Source organism: Acipenser ruthenus, chromosome 5 (genome assembly GCF_902713425.1).
Source record: "Acipenser ruthenus chromosome 5, fAciRut3.2 maternal haplotype, whole genome shotgun sequence".
NCBI lineage: Eukaryota > Metazoa > Chordata > Actinopteri > Acipenseriformes > Acipenseridae > Acipenser > Acipenser ruthenus.
In genome coordinates, this window is record NC_081193.1 from 35,831,210 (window position 1) to 35,857,349 (window position 26,140).

Below are 26,140 nucleotides of genomic sequence, written 5' to 3' on the forward strand. Positions count from 1 at the left end.
TTTTGACATGGTTTCTAAGAAAAGACAGCAGCTAGCGTTAGGTCGTCAGGTTAATTATTGCCAAACAAATTATGGATGTGCAAACTGCAGTTGCCAGAAAAACAGGTTATTCAAAAGTTTGGATTGCACTGAAAAGAACTGACCTTAATGGTAGGGTTTATTGCAAATATTTACCGTGTTATGTACGAGATATTCCAGCGATACTCTTTTCAGATGTCATTTGCAAAAGTTGTTACACGACTTGCAATAACAACGATGCTGCGAACCAACCAGGAAAAAATAGAATGAAAAAATACAGCTACCACATTTAAATGGGTTTCAACATTAGAAATTGAGTATCTTGTTTATAAAAAGAAAATGCAAACGAACATCAACATTGTATTGCATGTGTATCTTACAAAGGAATTATATATATATATATTTATTTTCAGATGACAGAATTACGGTATTAAGAGAAATTCTCATACCCAGAGGAGCAGACTCATCTACTGCTAAGCAGGTAAGACTACAACAAATGAATAACAAGCCAGTGACACACACACACACACACACACACACACACACACACACACACACACACACACACACACACACACACACACACACACACACACACACACACACACACACACACACATCTATATGTTTAATGCATTATGTGCCAAGCTTTTGAATTTGCCATTGCTTTTTCATACAGTACCCATCGCGGCTGCTTCAACAATAGAGCCTGGATTAGATAGCAACATAACATAAAGGTCTTTTAGATACAGTAATAAAAACAGACTAAACACAATTACAGAACGTCAAGACATTTCATCTGATTATTTAAGTTTGGTTGGCATGGTTTTGATTATATGTGACGGGACCTTTACTTTTGGTAATTAGTCAATGACTCAGACATGGTCAATTATCCCAATAATCAAGGTTTCTAAAAATTTCTATATAATATTTGTTTTCGTTATGTCTCAGAAATTAACATGTAATTATTTTATGCAAAATGTAATGTTATTTCACAGACGATATTAATCCCCTAGTGACAAACCTTACAACCATGATCAGTATTGCAATATATTATTTATTTATTTATTTATTTATTTGCAGTATCCAGGGTGACTTACAATTGTTACAAAGTTGCATTATAAAATATCACATTTCAGAATATCATAATACAGATAAGAGCAGTTATGAAAGTACAATAAGATCAAAATAAAGAATACAGTAAATTATATGTAAGAGCGAGTTTGACTAAGAGCAGTTAAAACTTATAGTAAATATTTGCTTATATGAGTAAAGTCCAGTAAGAATATGTAGGAAGTATGATAAATGGATGAAAATGATTTCAAATAAGAGCTTAGATTTTTTTTAAAAATTTGATTCCCTTTATTACATTATTTAGGTCTGGTATTAGGTCAATAATTCTTTTTTAATAATATCTTTTTTCTCATTTTTCAGATTCTTTTCCATTCTTTTGGATTGAGCAATGCTACTGTACTGAAGGTAATGAAGCTACAGATGATAAAAGTTGAATATGATAAATAATGACCCCTGATAAATTATTTGCATATGTTTGTCATAAACCCTTTGTTTGTTTGTTTGTTTGTTTGTTTGTTTGTTTGTTTTTATCATGGATGTACTGCAAGTGATGTGGTTGTTTTTTTTCTTAGCACTCAGAATGTTTTTCAAAGTAACCTCATCTTTCGTACTTGCTTGATTTCATGTTGGCAGTTATTTCTCACCTTTCCATTTCCAGTTTTATGATGTTTACAATCATTCTGAGTTATGATGATACACTATTGGATTTTAATGTTATTTCTCTGTATCAGAAGCGACCGGCATGTATATGTGTCAGTATAATCCTATTCACAGGGTCCTTTTGACTACTTTCAAATAAATCACATGACGGGATGACCTGAAAGGCAGTTTCATGTGATTTCTGTAGAATCAGGCACTATTTAAAATGAGTCAGCAACTGGAATTCTACAGGCATAGATAACGATAAGTAGATTCAAATGATATCTGCTTGAATAAAAACATATTTAATTTTGATTCAAGCTAATATACAGTATTCTGGATTTTTTTAATATCATATACATTATAAATATTGTTTTACAATGACTCATAATTAATTGGCAAATGTAGCCCCGTAAGTAAACACATAAAGTTAATTAAATTCCACCTGGTGAGTCACTCCTCGTTAAGACCAGGTCTTGATTTATTGCACTATAAGAATATTATTATTATTATTTATTTCTTAGCAGACGCCCTTATCCAGGGCGACTTACAATTGTTACAAGATATCACATTATACATTATTTCACATTATACATATATCACATTATTTTATTTTTTTTACATACAACTACCCATTTATACAATTGGGTTTTTACTGGAGCAATCTAGGTAAAGTACCTTGCTCAAGGGTACAACAGCAGTGTCCCCCACTGGGGATTGAACCCACAACCCTCTGGTCAAGAGTCCAGAGCCCTAACCACTACTCCACACTGCTGCCCTGATAATAATAACAGTATGTTTTTTTCTTAAAGGCAAAACACCTGTTCATATCTAAATGTTTCCTGCACAACAAAATGTGCTTGGGGCCAACATGATGGTCATGCAGTAGCAATTTTTCTTCTGCAGAAATGTATCACATGTTTTTATGATATTTTTTAGGCAGTAACATTCTTCCAGTAGGATAAAATCTGGGGCAAGGCTTTTATACATGCGAGATAGATGGTTATCTCCAAATACGCTCAATGTTTGATATAGTTATAGCTATTATGTGTTGTGTACTTTTGTTTTTTAAGGTCCTGGATTTTCATTTTAAAACTATGTGCCACTTCTGCTCCAGGATTTTCATCTGCAGGCTTATTTGCTATGTTGTATATGGTAGCCTTTGTGATTTTTTTTGAAACTGTGCCTTGTCCTAGTAAACCTGTAAACAGTGCCTTTCTTGTAATGTTAAACAAACTCTTACCTTTCCTTCTAAGATTAGTGGTCATCTGTCATGTGCTTGAGCCCTGCATTTGAGCTTCCCGATTAGTGGATGTAAGTCAGGTTACATTTAGATGCCCATTGTAACATGCTTGTTGAGGTAACAAAATGGTTGTAGAAAGTCTTACATTTACAGGAAGAAAGGTGAGGCATTTCATTTTTAATTTTGTAAATGTATTCATGTAAAGCATAATAAACATAACAAATAAAAAAACAAACATTCATAAAAACAATTTCAGATGAGAAACAGCCATGGTTCAATGATTCCTGTTAACAGCAGTTTACCAGTCAACAACAAACACATGTAAGTACAATTTATGTACAGGATTAACCTGATAAAGATTTTAAAGTGGATTACATTGTTTTATATTGTTTCCCTGTGTAAAAATGTTAAAATGATTAATTTATGATTTGGGAATGTGTGTTATATGTCTTTGTTTAAATTTTATACACAGGATGTTTATTCATCTATCTATCTATCTATCTCTCTCTCTCTCTCTCTCTCTACATATATATATATATATATATATATATATATATATATATATATATATATATATATATATATATTGTGAAGAAGGAGCAGTGGCGCCTTTAAGAAACTGTGTCACTGGGGAAAACTACACAACCCATAATCCCCAGTATTGATTAGAAAGGCGGGGTCAGATAGTTTAAAAGGAAGCTGGGTAGAACAATCGGGGCTTGAGTGATTGTGGGGAACTCCGCCCGGTTGTCCTGCCTGTGCAAGCCTTGGAGAAGTATTCCTGTGTTGGGGAAGATGTAGTAAGTGCGTTTCGTTTGAATCATAGCAAATTTATAAAAGTCTAGTATAGAGCGTTTTTCCTCTTGGTGAGGCAGATTTTTGTTTTGAACTGTTTGGGTTTTGTTTTGTAGTTTTGGATTAAAATATAATACGGTATCCCGTTGTCTACGCCACATCTACCAGGAGACCAGTTATTCAGGTGGTGCAAACACGGTGTCAACACTGTTTGGTTTCCAGCTGCAGGAGCAGCAATACTTTGACCGAGTGTGTTGTTTATATGAGCGGGACTGGTCAAAAATACTGCGTGGTTTACAGCTGCAGGAGCAGCGATTACACACCAAGAAATAATTTACAAGACCAGGACTGGCTTATCCAGGTTGGATTACAGGCTGCTGGAGTAGCGATACATTTCGAAGAAGGAGGGGTGCGCGTTTGAAGGAAACTGTCAAACACAAGATCGTGGTGTTGGAGTACTTTTTATTATTGCTGTTTCCTTCTGGCCTTCCATATAGTCACGACAGGAAAACAGAGCAACACCTTGTGGCTGTTAAATAGGAACTCAGCTTCACTTGTAGGTGTTTGGAAACCTGGCTGTAGTGTAACACTATTGCATATTGTGGACTTCCCCTTGCTGTCTTCCAGGCAGCCTCTTGCAGAGGATGTGCTGTTCTTTTCTATGTTCCAGGAGATAATCTTTGGAGGGAGCCCAACCTGTACTTACCTGTGTTCCTGGCTCACTCCACCAGAGGGAGCCCAACCTGTACTTACCTGTGTTCCTGGCTCACTCCACCAGAGGGAGCCCAACCTGTACTTACCTGTGTTCCTGGCTCACTCCACCAGAGAGTGCCCAACCTGTACTTACCTGTGTTCCTGGCTCACTCCACCAGAGGGAGCCCAACCTGTACTTACCTGTGTTCCTGGCTCACTCCACCAGAGGGAGCCCAACCTGTACTTACCTGTGTTCCTGGCTCACTCCACCAGAGGAGCCCATCCACAACTCTCCTGTGTTCCTGGCTCACTCCACCAGAGGGAGCCCCAGCTGTTACTTACCTGAGTTCCTGGTGTGCTCCTCCAGAGGGAGCCCAAACCCAACTCACCTGTCTTGTGGGACATTTACAGGCTAAGCTTGTCACCACTTGGTCGCCTCACCGTAGCATAGAGAGGGGAGAAGAAGTGAGATAGTTAGTGGCCCTGTAGCAGGGGAGATCTGGACTGACTGTCTGGCACATCTGTATTACTGCAGGTAGAGGTCAGCAGTCTCGTGGGATCCGCCTGTCGGTCATGGCGATGACACGGAGAGATGGGGAAGAGGGTGTGTGTGCTTTCCCTCTCTCTGAGTGGCTGAGGGGCGGGCCTTGGGAGACTGCTCGGCCCATAAGATCTGGTTTGGTTGGACGCTCGGGTGGCCGTGTTTGGGGAATACCCAGTGACACTGACGAAAGACGTCAGTTTTAAAATAAAACGAGGCAAAACTGGCTGAGAAAAACAGCCGGCCTTAAAATAATTTAACGAGAAAAGAAATAACAGAAATCACCATGTACCCGAGGGGACGTGCTTAGTTGTACGGGGAACTCCGGCCATCCCAGCGTATAGAGGGTAATTGAGCGTAGGACGGAGGCCCGTTCTGACCGGCTTAGCGGCAGTGGGGGCACTGCGTAAGCAGAACTTTTTGTTTGTAGTTTTATTACTGTGTTCTATTTTCCCTTTTTCTTTCGCCTTTGGTTTTTCATTATTATTTGCGAGCACTTGTTGTGCATATACCTGTATTGGTAAACGCTGTGATTCTGGTTACTGTTGTCAGTATCCAGAACACGGACAACAGCGCCATCTACTGCGACAAATAAATCAGTACGCCTGAGCGGCGTTACAAATAAAGTACTGTCTCCTTGTGTCAGTGAATTGCCCACCACCCTTCCACACGTGGTGTCAGAAGTGGGATTCACTGGCACTGCCCACATAAAGCAGTGCAAAACCAGGGAGCAGAATGGATCCCCAGCAGTTCACCACCTTAATGGATCTCCTGCGGGAAACCCTTACTGCGGTGGTGCAGGGGAGTGCAAGAGCTGCGGGGCCAGACCCATGGCTACAGCAGCCCACGAAAATGACGGCAGAGGACCGGCCAGAAGCATACCTGGAGGTATTTGAGGCGATGGCGATCTCTGCCGGGTGGGCCCGCGAGCAGTGGGCTAGCTATCTCCTGCCCCAGCTGACAGGGGAGGCGCAGGCGGCGGCGAGGACCCTGGATCCGGCAGCAATGATGGAGTACCCCACGCTGAAAGCTGCCATCCTCAACCGCGTGGGTTCGACTCCGGAGGGCTACCGCCGCAAGTTCAGGGAGGAGAACTTCTCGGCAGAGGAACACCCCAGGGTCATCGCGCATCGTTTGAAGGATTACGCACGGGGATGGCTGAACCCGGGAGCCACCACCACTGCCAGGCTGGTGGAGGTAGTGGTGGTCGAGCGGTTCCTGCAGTGCTTGCCTCCGGAACCGCGGGTGTGGGTGCAACGGCAGGCACCCGCCACCCTAGAGTTGGCGATCCAACTGGCAGAGCAATACCAGGCAGCGGAACTAACGCCCGCTAAGCCGTCTGGAAACCGTGCTGCACCAGCATCACCCCCTCTACTTGCCCCATGGAGGGCGAAGGGACTGGGGGGAAGGGGTAGCAAAGTCTTTGGACGGGGTGTGGTGGTGGGAGCTCCCGGCCCAAGAACTGGGGCAGAGTGGGGTCACCCACGGGCTGCTGCGGTGTTGGACTGGGGTCTCGCGCGGCCACCCTACCGTCGATCCCCTTTGATGGGTCCTGTGTTTCCACCTCCTGCTGAAGCTTCCTGGCGAGAAACCAGTTCACTGATGTGTGGAACAAGCTGGGAGGTGAGCCACATCGACCGGGATTGCCCCGCTATGGGATGTGACGTCATTCGACCAGGTAAGACTGTTCCATTACATCAGTCACTCCAGCAGACGGGTTTTGTGATTCCTGTGTCAGTGGATGATACACAAACCCAGGCTCTCTTAGATTCAGGGTGTAGTCAGTCCCTGATACAAGAGAGCTTAATCTCACCGGGGCATAAGCAAATAACGGGACAGGTGCATATAAAATGTATTCATGGGGATGTGCGCACTTATCCCAAAATGTACGTAAATCTGAAAATTGGCCAGCAGGTGACGCGAGTGCAATTGGGTTTGTGTCCTCGATTGCCGGTACCGGTAGTTCTGGGACGGGACTGCGAGCAGTTTAAAAATTGGTTGGCTGCTGTGACGGCCCCGTCCTCCTTATTGGCTAAGAAAGAGGAAGTAATTGGCGAGATCTTTCCCTTTCGTGACCCGGATTGCTATTGCCACAGATTTACGCCCCACAAAACTAAACGGGAACGCTGGGCCGCTAAGAATGAGGGCTGGCAATGGAGGGAGTCCGAGAAGTTTCAGGTGGGGGCGATTGGTGAAGAGACTGGCGGGGAGGCTGCGGAGTCAGCGCAGGGGGCTGGCTCTGCTGCCTCCGCTCAGGACCGACCTGATCCCGAGCTGGAAGCCATGGGAGCTGATTTTCTAGCTCGTTCCCGTGACTTCCGACTCGAGCAAGGGCGTGACGACGTGCTGGGCAGGCTCTTTGACCAAGCAGCGGTGGTTAATGGTCGTGTGGTCGAGCCCAGACGCGCCGCCACGTACCCTCACTTTGAAATTGATCGAGACCTGTTGTACCGTGTTGAAAAATTACCCCAGACGGGGGAAATGCGTCAACAGTTGCTCATTCCTCAGCCCTTTAAGGATGATTTGTTGCAGCTTGCTCACGCTATTCCCCTGTCTGGTCATTTGGGAAGGGACAAGACTAAAGCGAGGCTTGTGACACGGTTCTATTGGCTGGGGCTGGATGGTGACGTCAGACGTTTTTGCGAACGCTGTGGGGAGTGTCAGAAAGCTAGCCCTAGAGCCGTCCCACGAGCTCCACTGGTGCCATTGCCCCTAGTGGAAGCTCCGTTTGAGCGTATTGGAGTAGATATAGTGGGACCGTTAGAAAGGAGTGCGGCGGGATACACACACCTATTGGTCATTTTGGATTATGCTACGCGTTATCCAGAGGCCATTCCCCTCCGATCTGCGTCTGCTAAATCTGTTGCCAACGAGCTCGTGAAGGTTTTCTCCCGGGTGGGGATCCCCAAGGAAATACTGACCGACCAAGGCACCAACTTTATGTCCCGGCTAGTCCGCGGAACATGTAAACTTTTGGGGATTAAGACCATTAGGACCTCGGTTTTTCACCCCCAGACTGATGGTCTTGTGGAGCGCTTTAATAAGACCCTCAAAAACATGTTGCGCAGATTTATTAGTAGTGACGTGCGTTACTTGGACCAGCTGATTCCTCCCCTTCTCTTTGCTATCAGAGAGGTACCCCAGGCTTCCACGGGTTTTTCGCCATTCGAGTTGCTGTATGGTCGGAGACCCCGGGGTGTGCTCGATCTGGTCAGAAAGATGTGGGAGGAACAGCAGGACAATTCGACCAATACTGTCCGGTATGTGTTGGACCTGCGCAAACGTCTTGAGTCTGTGGGAAAATGGGCGCATGACAATTTGCAGCAGGCTCAGCACAGACAGGAGACCCAATATAACAGGGGGGCCCGGTTGCGCACGTTTCAGCCGGGGGATAAGGTGCTTCTATTGTTACCCAGCTCTGAGTCCAAACTTCTGGCGAAGTGGCAAGGACCGTTTGAGGTTACACGCCGGGTTGGGACGGTGGATTATGAGATCTGCCAGCCGGAGCGACGGAGAGAAAAGCACATTTACCATGTAAACCTGCTGAAGCCTTGGTTACAGCAGGAGGCTTTGTTAGCGGCGCCAGCAGATGACGTCACCGACCTGGGACCTGATCTTTCTGTGTTGGCGAAACAAGGGTCGGTACAGATTGCAGATAATCTGACACCAACACAGAAATGTCAGGCGCGGGCGCTGGTGGCGGAATTTCCTGATGTGTTTTCTCCCGTCCCGGGGCAGACTCGAGTAGCCCATCATCACATTGAGACTGAGCCGGGGGCGCTAGTTCGCCAGAGGCCGTACCGCATACCTGAGCGCAAAAGGCAGGTAGTAAAGACGGAGATTGACGAGATGCTCAGACTGGGTGTAATAGAGGAGTCCCAAAGTGACTGGAACAGTCCAATTGTTTTAGTGGATAAGCCGGACGGGTCAACTCGATTTTGCATTGACTTCAGGCGGGTTAATGAAAAATCGAAGTTTGACGCTTATCCCATGCCCCGGGTAGATGAATTGCTGGAGCGTCTGGGCACGGCTCATTTTATGACGACACTGGATTTAACGAAGGGGTACTGGCAGATACCCCTGACCCCGGAATCCAGAGAGAGGACGGCGTTTTCGACTCCCTTCGGGTTGTACCAATTTAGGACCATGCCCTTTGGGTTGCACGGAGCACCAGCCACTTTCCAGCGGATGATGGATCGCATTTTGCGGCCCCATCAGCAGTACGCCGCTGCTTACATAGATGACGTGGTTATCCACAGTGAGGACTGGCCGAGTCATCTGCGTAAGGTAGCGGCGGTGCTGCAATCCTTGCGGGAGGCTGGGCTCACTGCTAACCCAAAGAAATGTGCCATTGGGAAGAGTGAGTCGGAGTATTTGGGGTATCGAGTAGGGAGCGGCCAGATCAGACCGCTGATTGCTAAGGTGAAAGCCTTGGCTGACTGGCCGGTCCCTACGACAAAAACCCAGGTGCGCTCTTTCTTGGGACTAGCGGGCTCTTACAGGAAGTTCATCCCGGGCTTCGCTACGCTCGCTGCTCCCTTGACAGACCTCACCCGGAAGGCTGCCCCAAATACGGTTCAGTGGACGGAGCCGTGCCAGAGAGCCTTTCTCGCTTTGAAGCGAAGGCTGTGTAGCAAGCCAGTGCTATGCAGTCCTGATTTTAGTAGGAGGTTCACCCTGCAGATGGATGCGTCAGAGACAGGTCTCGGGGCAGTGTTGTCTCAGGAGGTGCGGGGAAGCGAGCACCCGGTCCTGTACATCAGCAGGAAGCTCCTTCCCCGTGAAAAGAACTATAGTACCATCGAGAAGGAGTGTCTCGCAGTAAAATGGGCAGTCGAGTCACTCCGGTACTACCTCCTGGGGCGACACTTCACCCTGATTACAGATCATGCCCCCTTAGCATGGCTTCACCGAATGAAGGGTAACAATGCCAGAATCACGCGGTGGTACTTGGCCCTGCAGCCCTATGCCTTCAGGGTAATCCACCGAGCAGGGAAACTGCATCAAAACGCAGATTTTTTCTCTCGGGAAGGCATGGGGTTGTAGGATTTTCGAATGGACCGGTGGTGCCATTCTGAGGGGGAGGATGTGTAGCAGGGGAGATCTGGACTGACTGTCTGGCACATCCGTATTACTGCAGGTAGAGGTCAGCAGTCTCGTGGGATCCGCCTGTCGGTCATGGCGATGACACGGAGAGATGGGGAAGAGGGTGTGTGTGCTTTCCCTCTCTCTGAGTGGCTGAGGGGTGGGCCTTGGGAGACTGCTCGGCCCATAAGATCTGGTTTGGTTGGACGCTCGGGTGGCCGTGTTTGGGGAATACCCAGTGACACTGACGAAAGACGTCAGTTTTAAAATAAAACGAGGCAAAACTGGCTGAGAAAAACAGCCGGCCTTAAAATAATTTAACGAGAAAAGAAATAACAGAAATCACCACGTACCCGAGGGGACGTGCTTAGTTGTACGGGGAACACCGGCCATCCCAGTGTATAGAGGGTAATTGAGCGTAGGACGGAGGCCCGTTCTGACCGGCTTAGCGGCAGTGGGGGCACTGCGTAAGCAGAACTTTTTGTTTGTAGTTTTATTACTGTGTTTTATTTTCCCTTTTTCTTTCGCCTTTGGTTTTTCATTATTATTTGCGAGCACTTGTTGTGCATATACCTGTATTGGTAAACGCCGTGATTCTGGTTACTGTTGTCAGTATCCAGAACACGGACAACAGCGCCATCTACTGCGACAAATAAATCAGTACGCCTGAGCGGCGTTACAAATAAAGTACTGTCTCCTTGTGTCAGTGAATTGCCCACCACCCTTCCACAGGCCCGTACAGGGCAAATAAACGCAATTGAACAAGTGTGTCTTGTAAATATTGTAAATAAAATTATTCACCTGAATCAGTGAAGTGTTCACTCCAGTCTGTGAAGAAAAATGCCGGTGTCCAGCAACACCACACTACCACTCTTTTACTATATATATATATATATATATATATATATATATATATATATATATATATATATATATACACAGACATGCTCAAATTTGTTGGTACCCTTACAGCTCATTGAAATAATGCTTCATTCCTCCTGAAAAGTGATGAAATTAAAAGCTATTTTATCATGTATACTTGCATGCCTTTGGTATGTCATAGAATAAAGCAAAGAAGCTGTCAAAAGAGATGAATTATTGCTTATTCTACAAAGATATTCTAAAATGGCCTGGACACATTTGTTGGTATCCCTTAGAAAAGATAATAAATAATTGGATTATAGTGATATTTCAAACTAATTAGTTTCTTTAATTAGTATCACACACGTCTCCAATCTTGTAATCAGTCATTCAGCCTATTTAAATGGAGAAAAGTAGTCACTGTGCTGTTTGGTATCATTGTGTGCACCACACTGAACATGGACCAGAGAAAGCAAAGGAGAGAGTTGTCTGAGGAGATCAGAAAGAAAATAATAGACAAGCATGGTAAAGGTAAAGGCTACAAGACCATCTCCAAGCAGCTTGATGTTCCTGTGACAACAGTTGAAAATATTATTAATAAGTTTAAGGTCCATGGAACTGTAGCCAACCTCCCTGGGCGCGGCCGCAAGAGGAAAATTGACCCCAGATTGAACAGAAGGATAGTGCTAATGGCAGAAAAATAACCAAGGATAACTGCCAAAGAGATAGAAGCTGAACTCCAAGGTGAAGGTACGTCAGTTTCTGATCGCACCATCCGTCGCTTTTTGAGTGAAAGTGGGCTCCATGGAAGAAGACCCAGGAGGACTCCACTTTTGACAGAAAAACATAAAAAAGCCAGACTGGAATTTGCTAAAATGCATATTGACAAGCCACAATCCTTCTGGGAGAATGTCCTTTGGACAGATGAGTCAAAACTGGAGCTTTTTGGCAAGTCACATCAGCTCTATGTTCACAGACGAAAAAATGAAGCTTTCAAAAAAAAGAACACCATACCTACAGTGAAACATGGAGGAGGCTCGGTTATGTTTTAGGGCTGCTTTGCTGCGCCTGGCACAGGGTGCCTTGAATCTGTGCAGCGCACAATGAAATCTCAAGACTATCAAGGCATTCTGGAGCGAAACGTACTGCCCAGTGTCAGAAAGCTCTGTCTCAGTCGCAGGTCATGGGTCCTCCAACAGGATAATGACCCAAAACACACAGCTAAAAGCACCCAAGAATTGATAAGAACAAAACATTGGACTATTCTGAAGTGGCCTTCTATGAGTCCTGATCTGAATCCTATCGAACATCTATGGAAAGAACTGAAACTTGCAGTCTGGAGAAGGCACCCATCAAACCTGAGACAGCTGGAGCAGTTTGCTCAGGAAGAGTGGGCCAGACTACCTGTTAACAGGTGCAGAAGTCTCATTGAGAGCTACAGAAAACGTTTGATTGCAGTGATTGCCTCTAAAGGTTGTGCAACAAAATATTAGGTTTGCGGTCCCATAATTTTTGTCCATGCCTGTAACAGGGCGAGCAGCCCTGTACATTGTTTTGTGTTATTTTTAGAACGAGGGTTCATCCTCCGCCCCTGTGCAAAGTATTGTTTTTGTTTATTATGATTTATTGTATTTATGTCGGCGAGCGCCGTATGTTTGTTATTGTTTCGTTTATTTTTAAAACGTGTCCTGGCAGAGGCGAGATCGGTGCTCGTCCTCTGCCAGGAGTAATAATTAATAAACTCGTGCAGAAGGTGAACCATCTCCCGAATTAATTACGGGATTAATTTTGTTGCTAATTGGGAGATGGTTCACCTTAATAAAAGCCTGCAGCTCTCTAGTTCGGGGTGGGTGTTTGGAGTAGAGAGACGGAGAGCGAGAGGATTAAAACGAAACTAACAGTAAACAGGAACAGTGACGGCGATCTGCCCAGCCTGACCTGTGTTTTTGTGTTAGTGATTTCTTTTTGTTTAATTACTTATTTTGCTCTGTGAGCGAGTGTTCTTTTGTTTAAATATTTATTTTATTTTTGGATTCATTAAATAAAACGGCGCCCGCGCCACTGCACAATACCTTTTTGTTGTTGTGGTCCCTTCTTCTGCCGTGACGTCAGACCCTCGTCCATTCCTGTCACAATGCCATTTTCATTTATTTTATTATTTACAATATTATGTTGAATAAAAAATCAAAAGCAAAGTCTGATTTCTATTAAATATGGAATAAACAATGGTGGATGCCAATTACTTTTGTCAGTTTCAAGTTATTTCAGAGAAAATTGTGCATTCTTTGTTTTTTGTGGAGGGGTACCAACAAATTTGAGCACGTCTATATACATTATATATATATATATATATATATATATATATATATATATAATGTATATATAGCACATTACATTTCAAGTTTATACTATAAAATGATTATAAGTTCAAGGTCTATTTCAAAATAGTCAAATAAACAAATTTATTATTATTATTATTATTATTATTATTATGAAGAAGAAGAAGAAGAAGAAAAAGAAAAAGAAAAAGAAGAAGAAGAAGAAAAAATGATATTCTACTTTTCTTGAGCACTGTGGCGGAATGTCCCGCCCCTATGTATTATTATTTGTATTTTTGTTTGCGGCGCGGGTAAAAGCGCCACATCTTTTATTATATATTTAAAAACCCCGTGAGGATACATGGCTGATCAGCTACTGATTATTTAACTAGCTGACTGTCATGCATCCTTACCAAACGCGTGCGGACTCTGGCTGAGGGGTAATAAGATAATTAACAACTAGTTAATCCCTCGGCCAGAATATATAAACCTGCAGCTCTCTGCACTCGGGGTGGAGTGTACAGAGGAGGGTACGGGGAGCGGAAAGAGCGAGCGAAAAATCACGACAGTTAAAGATAACTGCTAAACAGTATTTGTTTATTCGTTTGGCCCTTGTGCCTTTTTGTTTTGTGTTTTGTTGTTTTGTTTATATCCTTTGTTTTGTTTATTAATAAATACGCTGAGTGCCGTTGCACTCAGCTTCAACCGCCCATCCATTGTTTTGGTTTCTACTTCCTGGTCCATGACGTCACCACTGCGAGTCAGACTATCACATATGGTGTCCTGGGACAAAACAAACAACAAAACAAACGCCTCCAACAGTCGGACCAGGAAGGATAAGGACTTTTTTTTTTGTTTTTTCAAAAAGTATTTTTTGTGTTGGTTTTTTTTGAAAAAAAAAAAAATAAAATAAAAAAAATGGGGAAAAGTAGCCGGAGGAGAAAGCAGCAGCAGCAGCAGCAACAGCAGAAGGAGGCGCAGCAACAGCAGCCTTACCTTACCACGCTGGACGTCTGCCTCACCTGCCTGAAGGGTAAGGAGTGGTGCTTCGCGGTTGGTGAGGTCGGGCACGTGGCACCGGACCAACCCCCTCCATGGCAGAAGAGGAAGGAGCCTGAGCATCCAGCAAGGGTGAGAGAGGACCCACATCCTCCGAGGCGGAAGAATCCTGTCTCCTCTGAGGGGATCTGGGACTGGCTGGCGGAGCCTGAGAGGGATATAATGGTGGCCCTCCCTGCTGTGATTAACCTCCTGTGGGCGAGAGATGGGGAGAGCTGGGAGGCCTGGGAACAGACACACCACCCAGCATCCCTCCCAGACATTGCAGCCATGGTGCTCAACTACCTGGCTGCAGATATGGGAGGGGCCCCGCTGCTGTTTCCAGCGCCAGAGGGAGAGGAGCCATCGCTGCCATCTCCAGCGCCAGAGGGAGAGGAGCCATCGCTGCTGTCTCCAACGCCAGAGGGAGAGGAGCCATTGCTGCCGTCTCCAGCACTAGGATCAGAGCAGCAGGAGCTGCCTCTGTCTCCACCACCACCAGGAGCAGAGCAGCAGGAGCTGCCTCTGTCTCCACCACCACCAGAAGCAGAGCAGCAGGAGCTGCCTCTGTCTCCACCACCACCAGGAGCAGAGCAGCAGGAGCTGCCTCTGTCTCCACCACCACCAGGAGCAGAACAGCAGGAGCTGCTTCTGTCTCCACCATCGCCAGGAGCAGAGCAGCAAGAGCTGCCTCTGCCGCTGCCACCTCCACCAGCAGAGGGTGAATGCCTGCTGGTTCTGCCTCAAAAGCCGTGGAAGGACTGCTTGCCGCTCCCACCTCCACCAGCAGAGGGTGAATACCTGCTGGTTCCACATCCACTGTCATGGGAAGGACTGCTCCTGCCCTGCCTCGCACTGCCCAGGGATGCCTGCCTCGCACCGCCCAGGGATGCCTGCAAGGCTTCGCCCAAGGATGCCTGCCTCGCTTCGCCCAAGGATGCCTGCCTCGTTTCGCCCAAGGATGCCTGCCTCGCTTCACCCAAGGATGCCTGTTTCTCCACATCGCCCAGGGCTGCCTGTTGCTCCGCATCGCCTGGGGCTGCCTGTTGCTCCGCATCACCTGGGGCTGCCTGTTGCTCCGCATCGCCTGGGGCTGCCTGTTGCTCCACATCGCCTGGAGAGCCACCAGCTACAGGGAACGAGGGAGAAGTGGAGATCCCGCTGCCGCCTCCATGGCCAGAAGCTCCCCTCCCGAGTTCACCTCCCGAGGGTTCGCTGCTGCTGCTGCCGTCGCCTCCCGAGGGTCCGCTGCTGCTGCCGTCGCCTCCCGAGGGTCCGCTGCTGCTGCCGTCGCCCCCCGAGTGTCCGCTGCTGCTGCCGTCGCCCCCCGAGTGTCCGCTGCAGCTGCCGTTGCCCCCCGAGGGTCCGCTGCTGCTGCCATTGCCTGCCGAAGGTCTGCAGCTGCTACCTTCGCCTCCCGAGGGTCCTGTTTTGCCTGGGGTCGCTACCAGTCCTGGTACTGTGGCTGGAGCCACATGAAGGGCAGCTGCCAGCCACGAAGAAGGGGGGGGGGTCAGAATACCAGCTCCCCCAGCCGCACTTTCGCGGCAGGAAATACTATGGCTGGAACCCCATGAAGGGGAGCTGCCGGCCATGGAAAAGGGGGGGGGGGAGGTCAGGAGACCAGCTCCCCCAGCCGCACTTTCGCGGCAGGAAATACTGTGGCTGGAGCCCCGTGAAGGGCAGCTGCCAGCCATGAAGAAGGGGGGGGGGGGGGGAGGTCAGTAGACCAGCTTCCCCCCGCAGCAATTTCGCTGCAGGAGAAAGGGTGGCCGGAGCCCCACGGAGGGGAGCTGCCAGCCATGAAGAAATTTTTTCTGGCCAGAGGAACCGGCCTGTGCGTCGTCCACTGGGACGCTACAGTTGTTTGGGTGGGAGGAGGACATCCCACCGTGGCCGCCACCTTTGGCCTGTTGCTGCCCCTGTTCCTGCGCCAGGACTGCTAACCGGGACTTTGGGGACTAAGGGGGGAGGTGGCCAAAAAGGCCATGTGTGCTGCGCACAAGGGGGGGCATGTGTGGCGGAGTGTCCCGCCCCTATGTATTATTATTTGTATTTTTGTTTGCGGCGCGGGTAAAAGTGCCGCGTCTTTTATTATATATTTAAAAACCCTGTGAGGATGCATGGCTGATCAGCTACTGATTATTTAACTAGCTGACAGTCATGCATCCTTACCAAACGCGTGCAGACTGTGGCCGAGGGGTAATAAGATAATTAACAACTAGTTAATCCCTCGACCAGAATATATAAACCTGCAGCTCTCTGCACTCGGGGTGGAGTGTACAGAGGAGAGTACGGGGAGCGGAGAGAGCGAGCGAAAAATCACGACAGTTAAAGATAACTGCCAAACAGTATTTGTTTATTCGTTTGGCCCTTGTGCCTTTTTGTTTTGTGTTTTGTTGTTTTGTTTAAATCTTTTGTTTTGTTTATTAATAAATACGCTGAGTGCCGTTGCACTCAGCTTCAACCGCCCATCCATTGTTTTGGTTTCTACTTCCTGGTCCATGACGTCACCACTGCGAGCCAGACTGTCACAGCACATTTAATTTTCCTATAAAACATTTTCAAACATCTTTGAGTAAAATTAAATGTAATGTCACTGGTAATACAGTCCAATACCAAAGGTCCACATAAGATATACATTTAATGATGAAGATAGATATTTATACAGGACATGTGACATTTTGAATATTTGTGATCGTTTCTGTTTTTCTCTCCCATTTTAATTATTAATAGTACATGATGTTTTTATAATGCCACTTGTAAAAACAAGGACACCTGTACACTGTTCCTTCTTAAACCAATGAAATATGACTAGCTGTTTAATTAAAGAACTAATTTCATATTTTGCAGGCCTTATGTGTTGGAAGCAGTGAAGGTCTTTCAGCACAGTGAGTATGCTTTGCTAAGTTTTTTTAATCTAACATGTTTAGACTTTGCCAGAACTATTCTCCAGTATACAAGCCTAGCCTACATTATACCTATGGCAATATAAATAGAACTAATGAGCAGTGCCTAACCCTCTTGAGTCATCTTAATTCAAAAGTATCAAGAAATGTCTTCCAATCTCTTCAAAGGTGTAATCTGTTGTGGTTTGTCACACAGGTTTATTAACTACATTCCTTATAGCATATTTTTCATCATTTATTATTTAAAGATTTTTAAATCATAATTTATTTTTTGCAGTTGTGCCCAAACCTCGCACTATTGCAGTGACGGGAATCAATCAAAGCATGAAAAACAGACTGCAGAGCATCACAAGAAGGGCAAGTACATGAAAACTAAACTAGAACAAAATATTAACAGTGTAGTTCAAAATTAAAACAGTTCTGTGGGAATATTGGTTTCTGTCTTCTGGTTTCCAGTTCTTCTACAGTATAAGAGAAGCTCAGCCCTTCATTTAATTGCTTTCAGCTATGTTGACCTTTTATAGTTTTTTGTCATCAATTCCTTTTGTCATTTTTACTATGAAAATAATATTTATGCACCTTTCAATAGCTTACTTGCAGTTATCGTCGATCACAGCTACACAACAAAAGTAAATTCTAGTATGGTGAGCAACCAATGTAAATTAAGAGGGTTAGGTTAAGGTTGAATCTTGGGATTTCTACATGCAGCACACTTGTTTGTTGGTGTGTGCGGCAGCAGGGCGAGGTGCTCAAACACTATCTGGGACAGAAACTCTGTAAAGTCTCAAACGGCAGAATTATTTGGAGGCACTCCAGCCTAGTTAGAATAAAGAAGAGAGGACAATTACTTTTTTTTAGGACAATTAACCACTATAGGGAGAATGAATCAACAAATTATTTTTGATCAAAAATACTTTATATGCATAAAATAAATACTGTTAATATAATCGTATTGGATACACGCAAGCAAAGACGCGCAGGTCACAGCATGAACCAACGTATACGCTTGTATCACAACATAGACGTCATGTGGAATCAATTCAAGGAAGTCACTGACGATTCGATTCAAACATTACATTGAATACTATGATTATTAGCATTTCCACCCAATTTCTTCCAATCAGTGTGGATCCACCCTACTATCAAACACCTTCAACACATCTGGTAAGGTGGGGAATTAGATACCTGCTTGATTAGATACCTGCTAACTTTGGCTATCTGCCCAGGCGCCAAGACACAAGAGTCCTGCTTAGCTAGTCCTGCTTAGCTAGTTACACATGCTTTCAGCTATATCAAAATATGAATATAATATAGAAGTAAAGAAATGTATAATCAAATACATAATTAATACTTTATGCAGAATGTCATCTCCTACACTACCTCCACAGAACTGAAATGTGTTGGACATTTAGGGTATTGCCACAGCTGTCCCAGTTTGTTTCAGCGCAATTCAGATTATTTGTATTAACATCTTTAAAAACTTACTAGCAACACATGCAAAACAACATTTTAATATATTTATAAGGAGAGATTGGCAGTCAAAGTAGGACAAAAACGTGTCATTCTTGTTGTAGAAGCAGAACATAAAAAAATAGAATTGACATATGTACTAATTTCCTATTAGCAACAGGTACCCAATTCTTGACTCAAGCCAAGTTTTTATGTAATATAAAATAGTTGCCAGACGTGCCATTTTTTGTGCAGTAAAAACTAGTAGCAACATTAAGAAAAAGAAATGGGGGCCAAATTTGCCCCAATTGTGTCTTATTTATACAACTTCACACCCAAGCAAATTTTAAAGAAAGCATTAGTTCAATAGCAACACCCTGTTAATAAAAGTAAATATGTAGTATTAAATAAGTTGGAAAGAAAATTCTTTCCTTAAATCCTCACAAGAATGGTATGGCTAAACATCAGTCTTTGAGAGCATTCAGTTTACTTAGGCTTGTTTGTAATTTGTATTTATAAATGTATGTATTTTTAGATTGAAAGATTGGAGGAGCTTGTTCCAGAAATCAAATTAAGACATCAAGAAAAGATCAATCAGGTATGTCAAATCAAACACTGCAAGAACAAAAATTAAACATGGGGGAGAAATGGGGCAGGGATCAACAAAAGACTGCACATAGAACTCTTCAAACTAATCAAAACAAGACAGCACCCAAGCACAGCCATCACAGTACATTTCTTTCTTACTCTGTTTCACTGCTCTGCTCTCTGCTCTCTGCTCTCTGCTCTCTGCTCTCTGCTCCCTACTCTCCTACTCTCCTGCACAACCCACACCAAACATTTGTCCTTATTATACGGTGTGACCAGGGGTAATTGACAACCACATCATTCCATTACCACCTGGCTACATTTCACACTTTTCCAATCCAACAATTACACAGTTCAACACTTACATCACCCCCACACCAATTATACTATGAAATTCACCTGTGGCTGTGCATAGGCAGCCACAAAACACACATTTCTTAGTGTGCAGGGCCTCTGCCCTGCACACATCCTCCCCCTAATCTGCCACACTGATTAAAATGGCTTAAGCCTTTAGGTCTAGAATGCCAGTTTCTTGTATAGATAATGCTTTTGTCATATATTTAAAAAGCACAAGTGTCATCGTTCAAAGTTACAGTGCTTGTCATGTTAAACACAGTAATTGTTCCTTTCCTGTGGAATCTTTGATTGGGATGCAAGCAGTGCTCAAGGGCCAGTTATACAACTTTACATAGGGATTGTAACACAAACATGTATCACAATTTCTGAAAATGAATAAGTAAAAAAAAATTTAAACTGTATATTGTCTTGTCATAACATCCTTTAAATCATTGGTGAAGACAGAATAATGGATTAAGACTAGGTTTTTAATGATGTTTTACAGGAAATGGAGTTACTCAGCCAGAAAATGATATTCCTAAATCAGAGAATGCAGGTGAGTAGGATTTGTACTCTCCCTGTCAATATACACTACCGGTCAAAAGTTTTAGAACACCTCCATTTTTCCAGTTTTTATTGAAATTTACGCAGTTTAATGTCTCAATGTACTCTGAAATTAAAGCATAGAACAAATAAACAATTGGAGATAAAAAAGAAATCATGGCATTGTTTTGTTTAACAAAATTTAATCTAAATTTTTGACTCATCAAAGTAGCCACCTTTTGCAGATATAACAGCCGAACACACTCGTGGCATTCTTTCTACAATGGAAATTTAGTAGAAATATCACTAGTATAGGGAATTGGGGGACATGCTGTAGGAGCACGTGGCAATGTGCCCCTCCCCTATGTGTATTTTTGTGTTTGATGTTGTATGTTGTGTGTGTTAATGTTGGTGTATTGTAGTTGGTACACGGAATATAATGTGGGTAATGAGCAACGAGTGTTTAAAATGTATAATTGTATTTAGGCACAGGGATTGCACAATCACTTCACGTGCATTTAAAGTACTTAATATGTGAGCACAGAGCCTCCCTGCGTCCGCCACCCGTCCGCTCCAGCTCATCCAGAACTCTGCTGCCCGCCTGGTGTTCTCTCTGCCTCGCTTCGCCCACGCTACTCCACTACTCCGCTCGCTCCACTGGCTCCCGATCACCGCTCGCATCCAGTTCAAGACTCTTGTACTAGCCTACAGATGCCTTGACCAGACTGCACCCAGCTACCTACAGACCCTCATCTCTCCCTACACCCCCACTCGACCTCTCCGCTCCGCCTGCACTAGAAGACTGGCTCTACCTCCGCTACGCTCCCCTGCCTCCCGAGCCCGCTCCTTCTCCACCATTGCTCCGCAGTGGTGGAACGACCTTCCTACAGATGTCAGGACTGCCCAGTCCCTGACCACATTCCGGCGCCTCCTTAAGACTCACCTCTTCAAACAGCACCTGTAGAACTCCTCTATTGTATCCTGGGACACTATCACCCTTCATTTAAATATGTTTTATTTTGCTCTTATCTGCCCCCTATTTTACTACATTTAATCCTGTACTTCAGAATATTGTAATCTGCCAAGTGTTTAACCTGTAGTATTTTGTACTTAATCATATCCTGATGTAACTTTCACTATTATCTGCTGTATTATTGAATTGTTTTTTGTCACACTTGAAAAAAATTATTGTATTTCTTGCTCTTATTGTATGACCTGTGTTATTTCCCCTGTATATATTATTATTATTATTTATTTCTTAGCAGGCGCCCTTAGCCAGGGCGACTTACAATTGTTACAAGATATCACATTATTTTTACATACAATTACCCATTCATACAGTTGGGTTTTTACTGGAGCAATCTAGGTAAAGTACCTTGCGCAAGGCTACAGCAGCAGTGTCCCCCACCTGGGATTGAACCAACAACCCTCCGGTCAAGAGTCCAAAGCCCTAACCACTACTCCACACTGCTGCCCAACTGTGATAGGGTACACCTCGTCCCTGTATTATTATTTGTATATTTCGTATTATTATATTTGTATTTGACGGTAGGAAAGCCGTGTTTTTTTTATTGTTCGTTTTGTTTATTAATTTAAAAAACCTGTGTGAATGTGGCTGGAGCCTCAATAAGGTAATTGTTTTATTGATAATTAATTAAGGCTCCAGCCACAGCTTAAAAGAACGAGCTCCAGGGTAATGGGGGGAGATTTCCTTTGAGTTAGAGACGGGAGGACGGTTTAGAGCGAGATCATACATCCGAAGCAACTGCTACCGCTGTACCACTCGGTATTTGTTTCTTTATGTATTTTTGGCCATCGAGCCCTTTTGTTTGTTATAAAGTGTTTTGTTTATTGTTTGATTTATTATTAAAACCTGAGCGCAAACGCGTCTCGTTTCCCCTACCTACCTTTGCCTTTGTTTTGTATTGCTTCTTCCTGGTCCGTGACGTCAGTACTGCAACCGCTCTGCCACACCAACACATTTTCTAATTATTAAAGGTATAGGTGTTTTATATTTAAATTAAAAAGAAAAGTTCTTTAGTCTGAGTAACTGCACTTCTTGTCTTTCAGATGGCTGATTCTCACTGTTGGAGAGGCATGTTTACACGTCCACCACTTTGGTGATTTCAAATGCTGTTATGGCAAAGAAGAGATCATTTGTTTGTGGTCAAGTTGTGCTACATTGTTAGAGTTCCAAATGTAGAAATGTACTACCAGTGTATTCTTTGATAATAAGCATAGTTAAACTGTTAATGATTAATGTATAATGTGCTTTGTATTTCATTAAATAAAGGTTTGTCAGTTTCACATATTTGCTCACTTATGTTTTCATATGATGGCAGTGTTTTGATTTACTCATTTCACAGTTTCCTTTGGTAAGGCATCAACGTTTTAGCACCACTTGCAGTGTTTTAAGTATCCATTAAATATTTTGGTGCTCAGGTCACCTGCACAGACACATTAATTTACAGTACATGTTTCAAGTTGCCCTTGGCAACCACAGGAACTGACAGTTGTTGTCAAGTTTTCATGTTGTAATATGTAATGTATAAAAATTGAATTGCATAATATTGTACTCAACAGATTGCAAGTAAATGGTTGGTTATCCCATTATCAACGTTTGCCTCTGTATTTTTGCAGTTTTACCATGCTTATCCCTTATCATTTACCATAGTTTATCCTGGTTTGCCATTTTTAGTAATATACTTTACTATACTTTTCTGGTCTTTACTATGCTTACTAATGTTGTACAATGCTTTCACTATAATTTATAAAACTTTACTGTAAACTTTTATAAGGGTCAACCTATATCTGCTGTACATGTAAAGTATATAGTATGGTGAGTGTGTACTTGTTTTACCTGATCCAAACAAAAACAAGGTAAATGTATTACTGTATGTATACAATATATCCATAATATACAACAACTGGATACTCCTCTCCCATTGTTTTCTAATCAGCGCATCCATTCTGTTACTACTCAATAACTTTATTCTATTTTATAACTGCTCTTATCTGTAGTGATATATTGTAATGTGATATTTTGTAACAACTGTGTCGCCCTGGATAAGGGCATCTGCTAATAAATAAATAATAACAGAACAGTGACACTAAAACCACTGCTTACTGATAAAATGCTTCACAGGGATGCTCAAGCCCTGCTCTTAGAAATATAACTTTTTAAGTGGATTATTTCAGACAAATGAAGGTAAATAAGTCAAATAACTAAGAAGTTGAAGTATAATAGCAATAATGGCATTGCGGTGGATTGTCCCTCTGTCTTTATTGACTTACGAGTTCCATTATAACATTGTAATATGCCACAGTTTATTTTTAAAGAGTAAGTAGCGGGGTTCCAAAAAATAAAACATTACACGTCCCCATGTGTTGCTACAACTGTTTACATATCGTAACTTGAATTTTTCTTTTTATTGTTAACATTTACACTTTTAAAGTCTTTTTCAAAGTTATTTTAATATGGCTGCTGTAGTGCACTGGGGTTGAGATCTATCCTCTAAAGCACAGGTCTCTAAACCACTGCTCTGGCTTTTCTTCATGGATCATTATTGCTGTGTTATCTGTTTGACAAAGTGGGCAATAATCCTTAGACTATCAGTGCACCAGAGCGGTCATTTTGAAAAGAGCTTTGAAACAGACTTTAAAGCTATAAGTGTAAAACGTTGACAGGATATTAACAATGCAAAAAAAAAAAAAAAAAAAAAAAACTACAGGTACATTATTTAAACAGTTGTAGCAACATGTGGGGTCATATACCACTATATTTTTTCGGAACCCAGCTACTTACTCTTTAATGATACGATTATATCACGTCGTTCACGTGATCCTGTGAACAGTACTCATCTTTTGAATTGGCAGCAGTGCAAAGTTAAAGCAGTTTTTCAAATTAGCCGAAGCCCTTTGAGAAGAAAATATACCTCTGCATAGCCTTAATAATGCAGAACCTAAAGGGAGGATGGTTTACATATTTTGGAGAAGCATCAAACCTTGATTTGCAGCTCTTGCAGTACCGTATTCCTTCGAATTTAAGACACCCTTGAATTTAAGATGCAGCTCAAATTTAGCACCCTCAATTGAGGAAAAAAATAAAATATCTAACAAATATGTACTTAAAGCTACAACCTCAGTTATGCATATGGAGGCAGTTTGTGGTCGCCTGCTATCACACAGATCATTACAGTTATGTGCTGCTTCTCAATTCGTCATGATTACTCACACCTGTTTTTGTCCCTTCTGAACTGTGGTATTGCTTGGCAAAATACGACTGTCTGATCAGCATTTCCGATCTGTCCAAACTGGTACTGTTTGTTAGAAACGCTGAAATTGTAAATCAGGCAGTAATGTTTATATATATAACACATAATTATAAACTGAACAACTTTATTTAAGTGGATAGAGGAAAACTAAATGCTGTATTAAAATGTGGAAACCAATAAATTATTTAAATAAAAGGTGAAATACATAATTATCAGATGCAGGCTGCCATATAATAAGATATATGAAAATATATATGCATGGATAATTGATGTGTAAATAGGCATATATTATTATTTATATATCTATTTATGTATATGTAACAGGGCGAGCAGCCCTGTATATTGTACATTGTTTATTTATTTTTAGATCGGGGTCTCCCCCTCCGCCCCTGTGCAGATTATTGTTTTTGTTTATTATGATTTATTGTATTTGACGGCGTAGCGCCGTGTTATTGTTTTGTTTATTTTTAAAACGTGTCCTGGCAGAGGCGAGATCGGTGCTCGTCCTCTGCCAGGGGTAATAATTAAAACTCGTGCAGAAGGTGGCCATCTCCCGAATTAATTAGGTGATTTAATTTGTTGCTAATCGGGAGATGGTCACCTGTTATAAAAAGCCTGCAGCTCGCTAACTCGGGGTGGGAGTCCAGAGGAGCGAGAGTAGAGAGCGAGGAGAGGAACGAGAGCGTTTAAAACGATTACAGGAACAGTGAAGGCTACAGCCCAGCCTGACCTGTATTATTTATTGTGGATTTTGTGTTCGTGATTTGTTTTTGTTTAACCCTTTTATTTTGCTCTGTGAGCGCACGTGTTCTTTTGTTTAAATATTTATTTTATTTTTGTTATTAATAAAAACGGCAGCCAGCCGATTCTTTCTTTTGAACTGCAGTACTTCCCCGGTGTCAGTTTTATTTTTCCCTTCCTGCTTCTGCCTGACGTCAGACCCTTGGTCATTCCTGTCACAGTATATTAAAATGGATATGTATACATCTATACATATATCTGGAAAATTTGAATTACAAAAATAGTCAAGACCTGTATTTATTGTGATATTCAATCAAACTTTCCAGACTGTTAGTGTGGAAGTGGGGTTACATTAGCATTCTGGGGGTGCTCTCAAAGTTTGATTAGATTCCACTATACATCACAGGTAATATGCTGTTTTGGTTTAAATTATGTAAAGAGATTGTGAGAAAGAAAAAATAAAGAGCAAATCAAGTTAAACAGTAGCTATGTTTCCATCAAACTTTTTTATGCACTAAAAGTCATGCATATAAAAAAAAAAGCTTGACAATTGTGATGGAAATGGGCGGAAAAAGAAAAAAAGTTCGATAGGGGTGGATAGAAATGTATCCTGTACAATAAATGATGCTCACAAATGCAATGGACATACTTTCTGAACGAATTTTATGAGCCAGCTGATAGAAAATAGAAAAAAATTGATGGAAATAAAAACTTTTTTTTTTTGGATTAAGAAAATGTATGCGATAACCACTTTTTTAAGCTTGTGACGTCATTACGTACAGCTGTTTGTTCACTAGAATCCAGTTTAATGGAAACCTGTTTTTGTACGATAAGATTTGCATAACTTTGCAAGTTTGCTACATAGGTTTTTGTCTTGTTGATGGAAACATAGCTAGTGTGTGATCTGTACAAGTTGTTACATTATGATATTCATTCCTGTACCAATACATTACTTGGAGAATCCAGGCTACAATAATTAGGTTTTAATGGGAATG

General features: G+C 43.1%; 1 protein-coding gene across 1 annotated transcript; it reads left to right on the top strand.

The window, feature by feature from the left end:
• On the top strand, window positions 1-25,289 carry si:zfos-1056e6.1 (uncharacterized protein LOC107988029 homolog). Its single transcript, XM_034003208.3, has 9 exons — window positions 1-150; window positions 432-499; window positions 1,453-1,497; window positions 3,231-3,295; window positions 17,159-17,196; window positions 17,492-17,571; window positions 19,199-19,261; window positions 20,093-20,143; window positions 22,201-25,289. The coding sequence occupies exons 1-9, from the start codon at window positions 72-74 to the stop codon at window positions 22,252-22,254; spliced, it is 543 nt and encodes a 180-aa protein (XP_033859099.1). The 5' UTR covers window positions 1-71; the 3' UTR covers window positions 22,255-25,289.
• The last annotated feature ends 851 nt before the right edge of the window (window positions 25,290-26,140 follow it).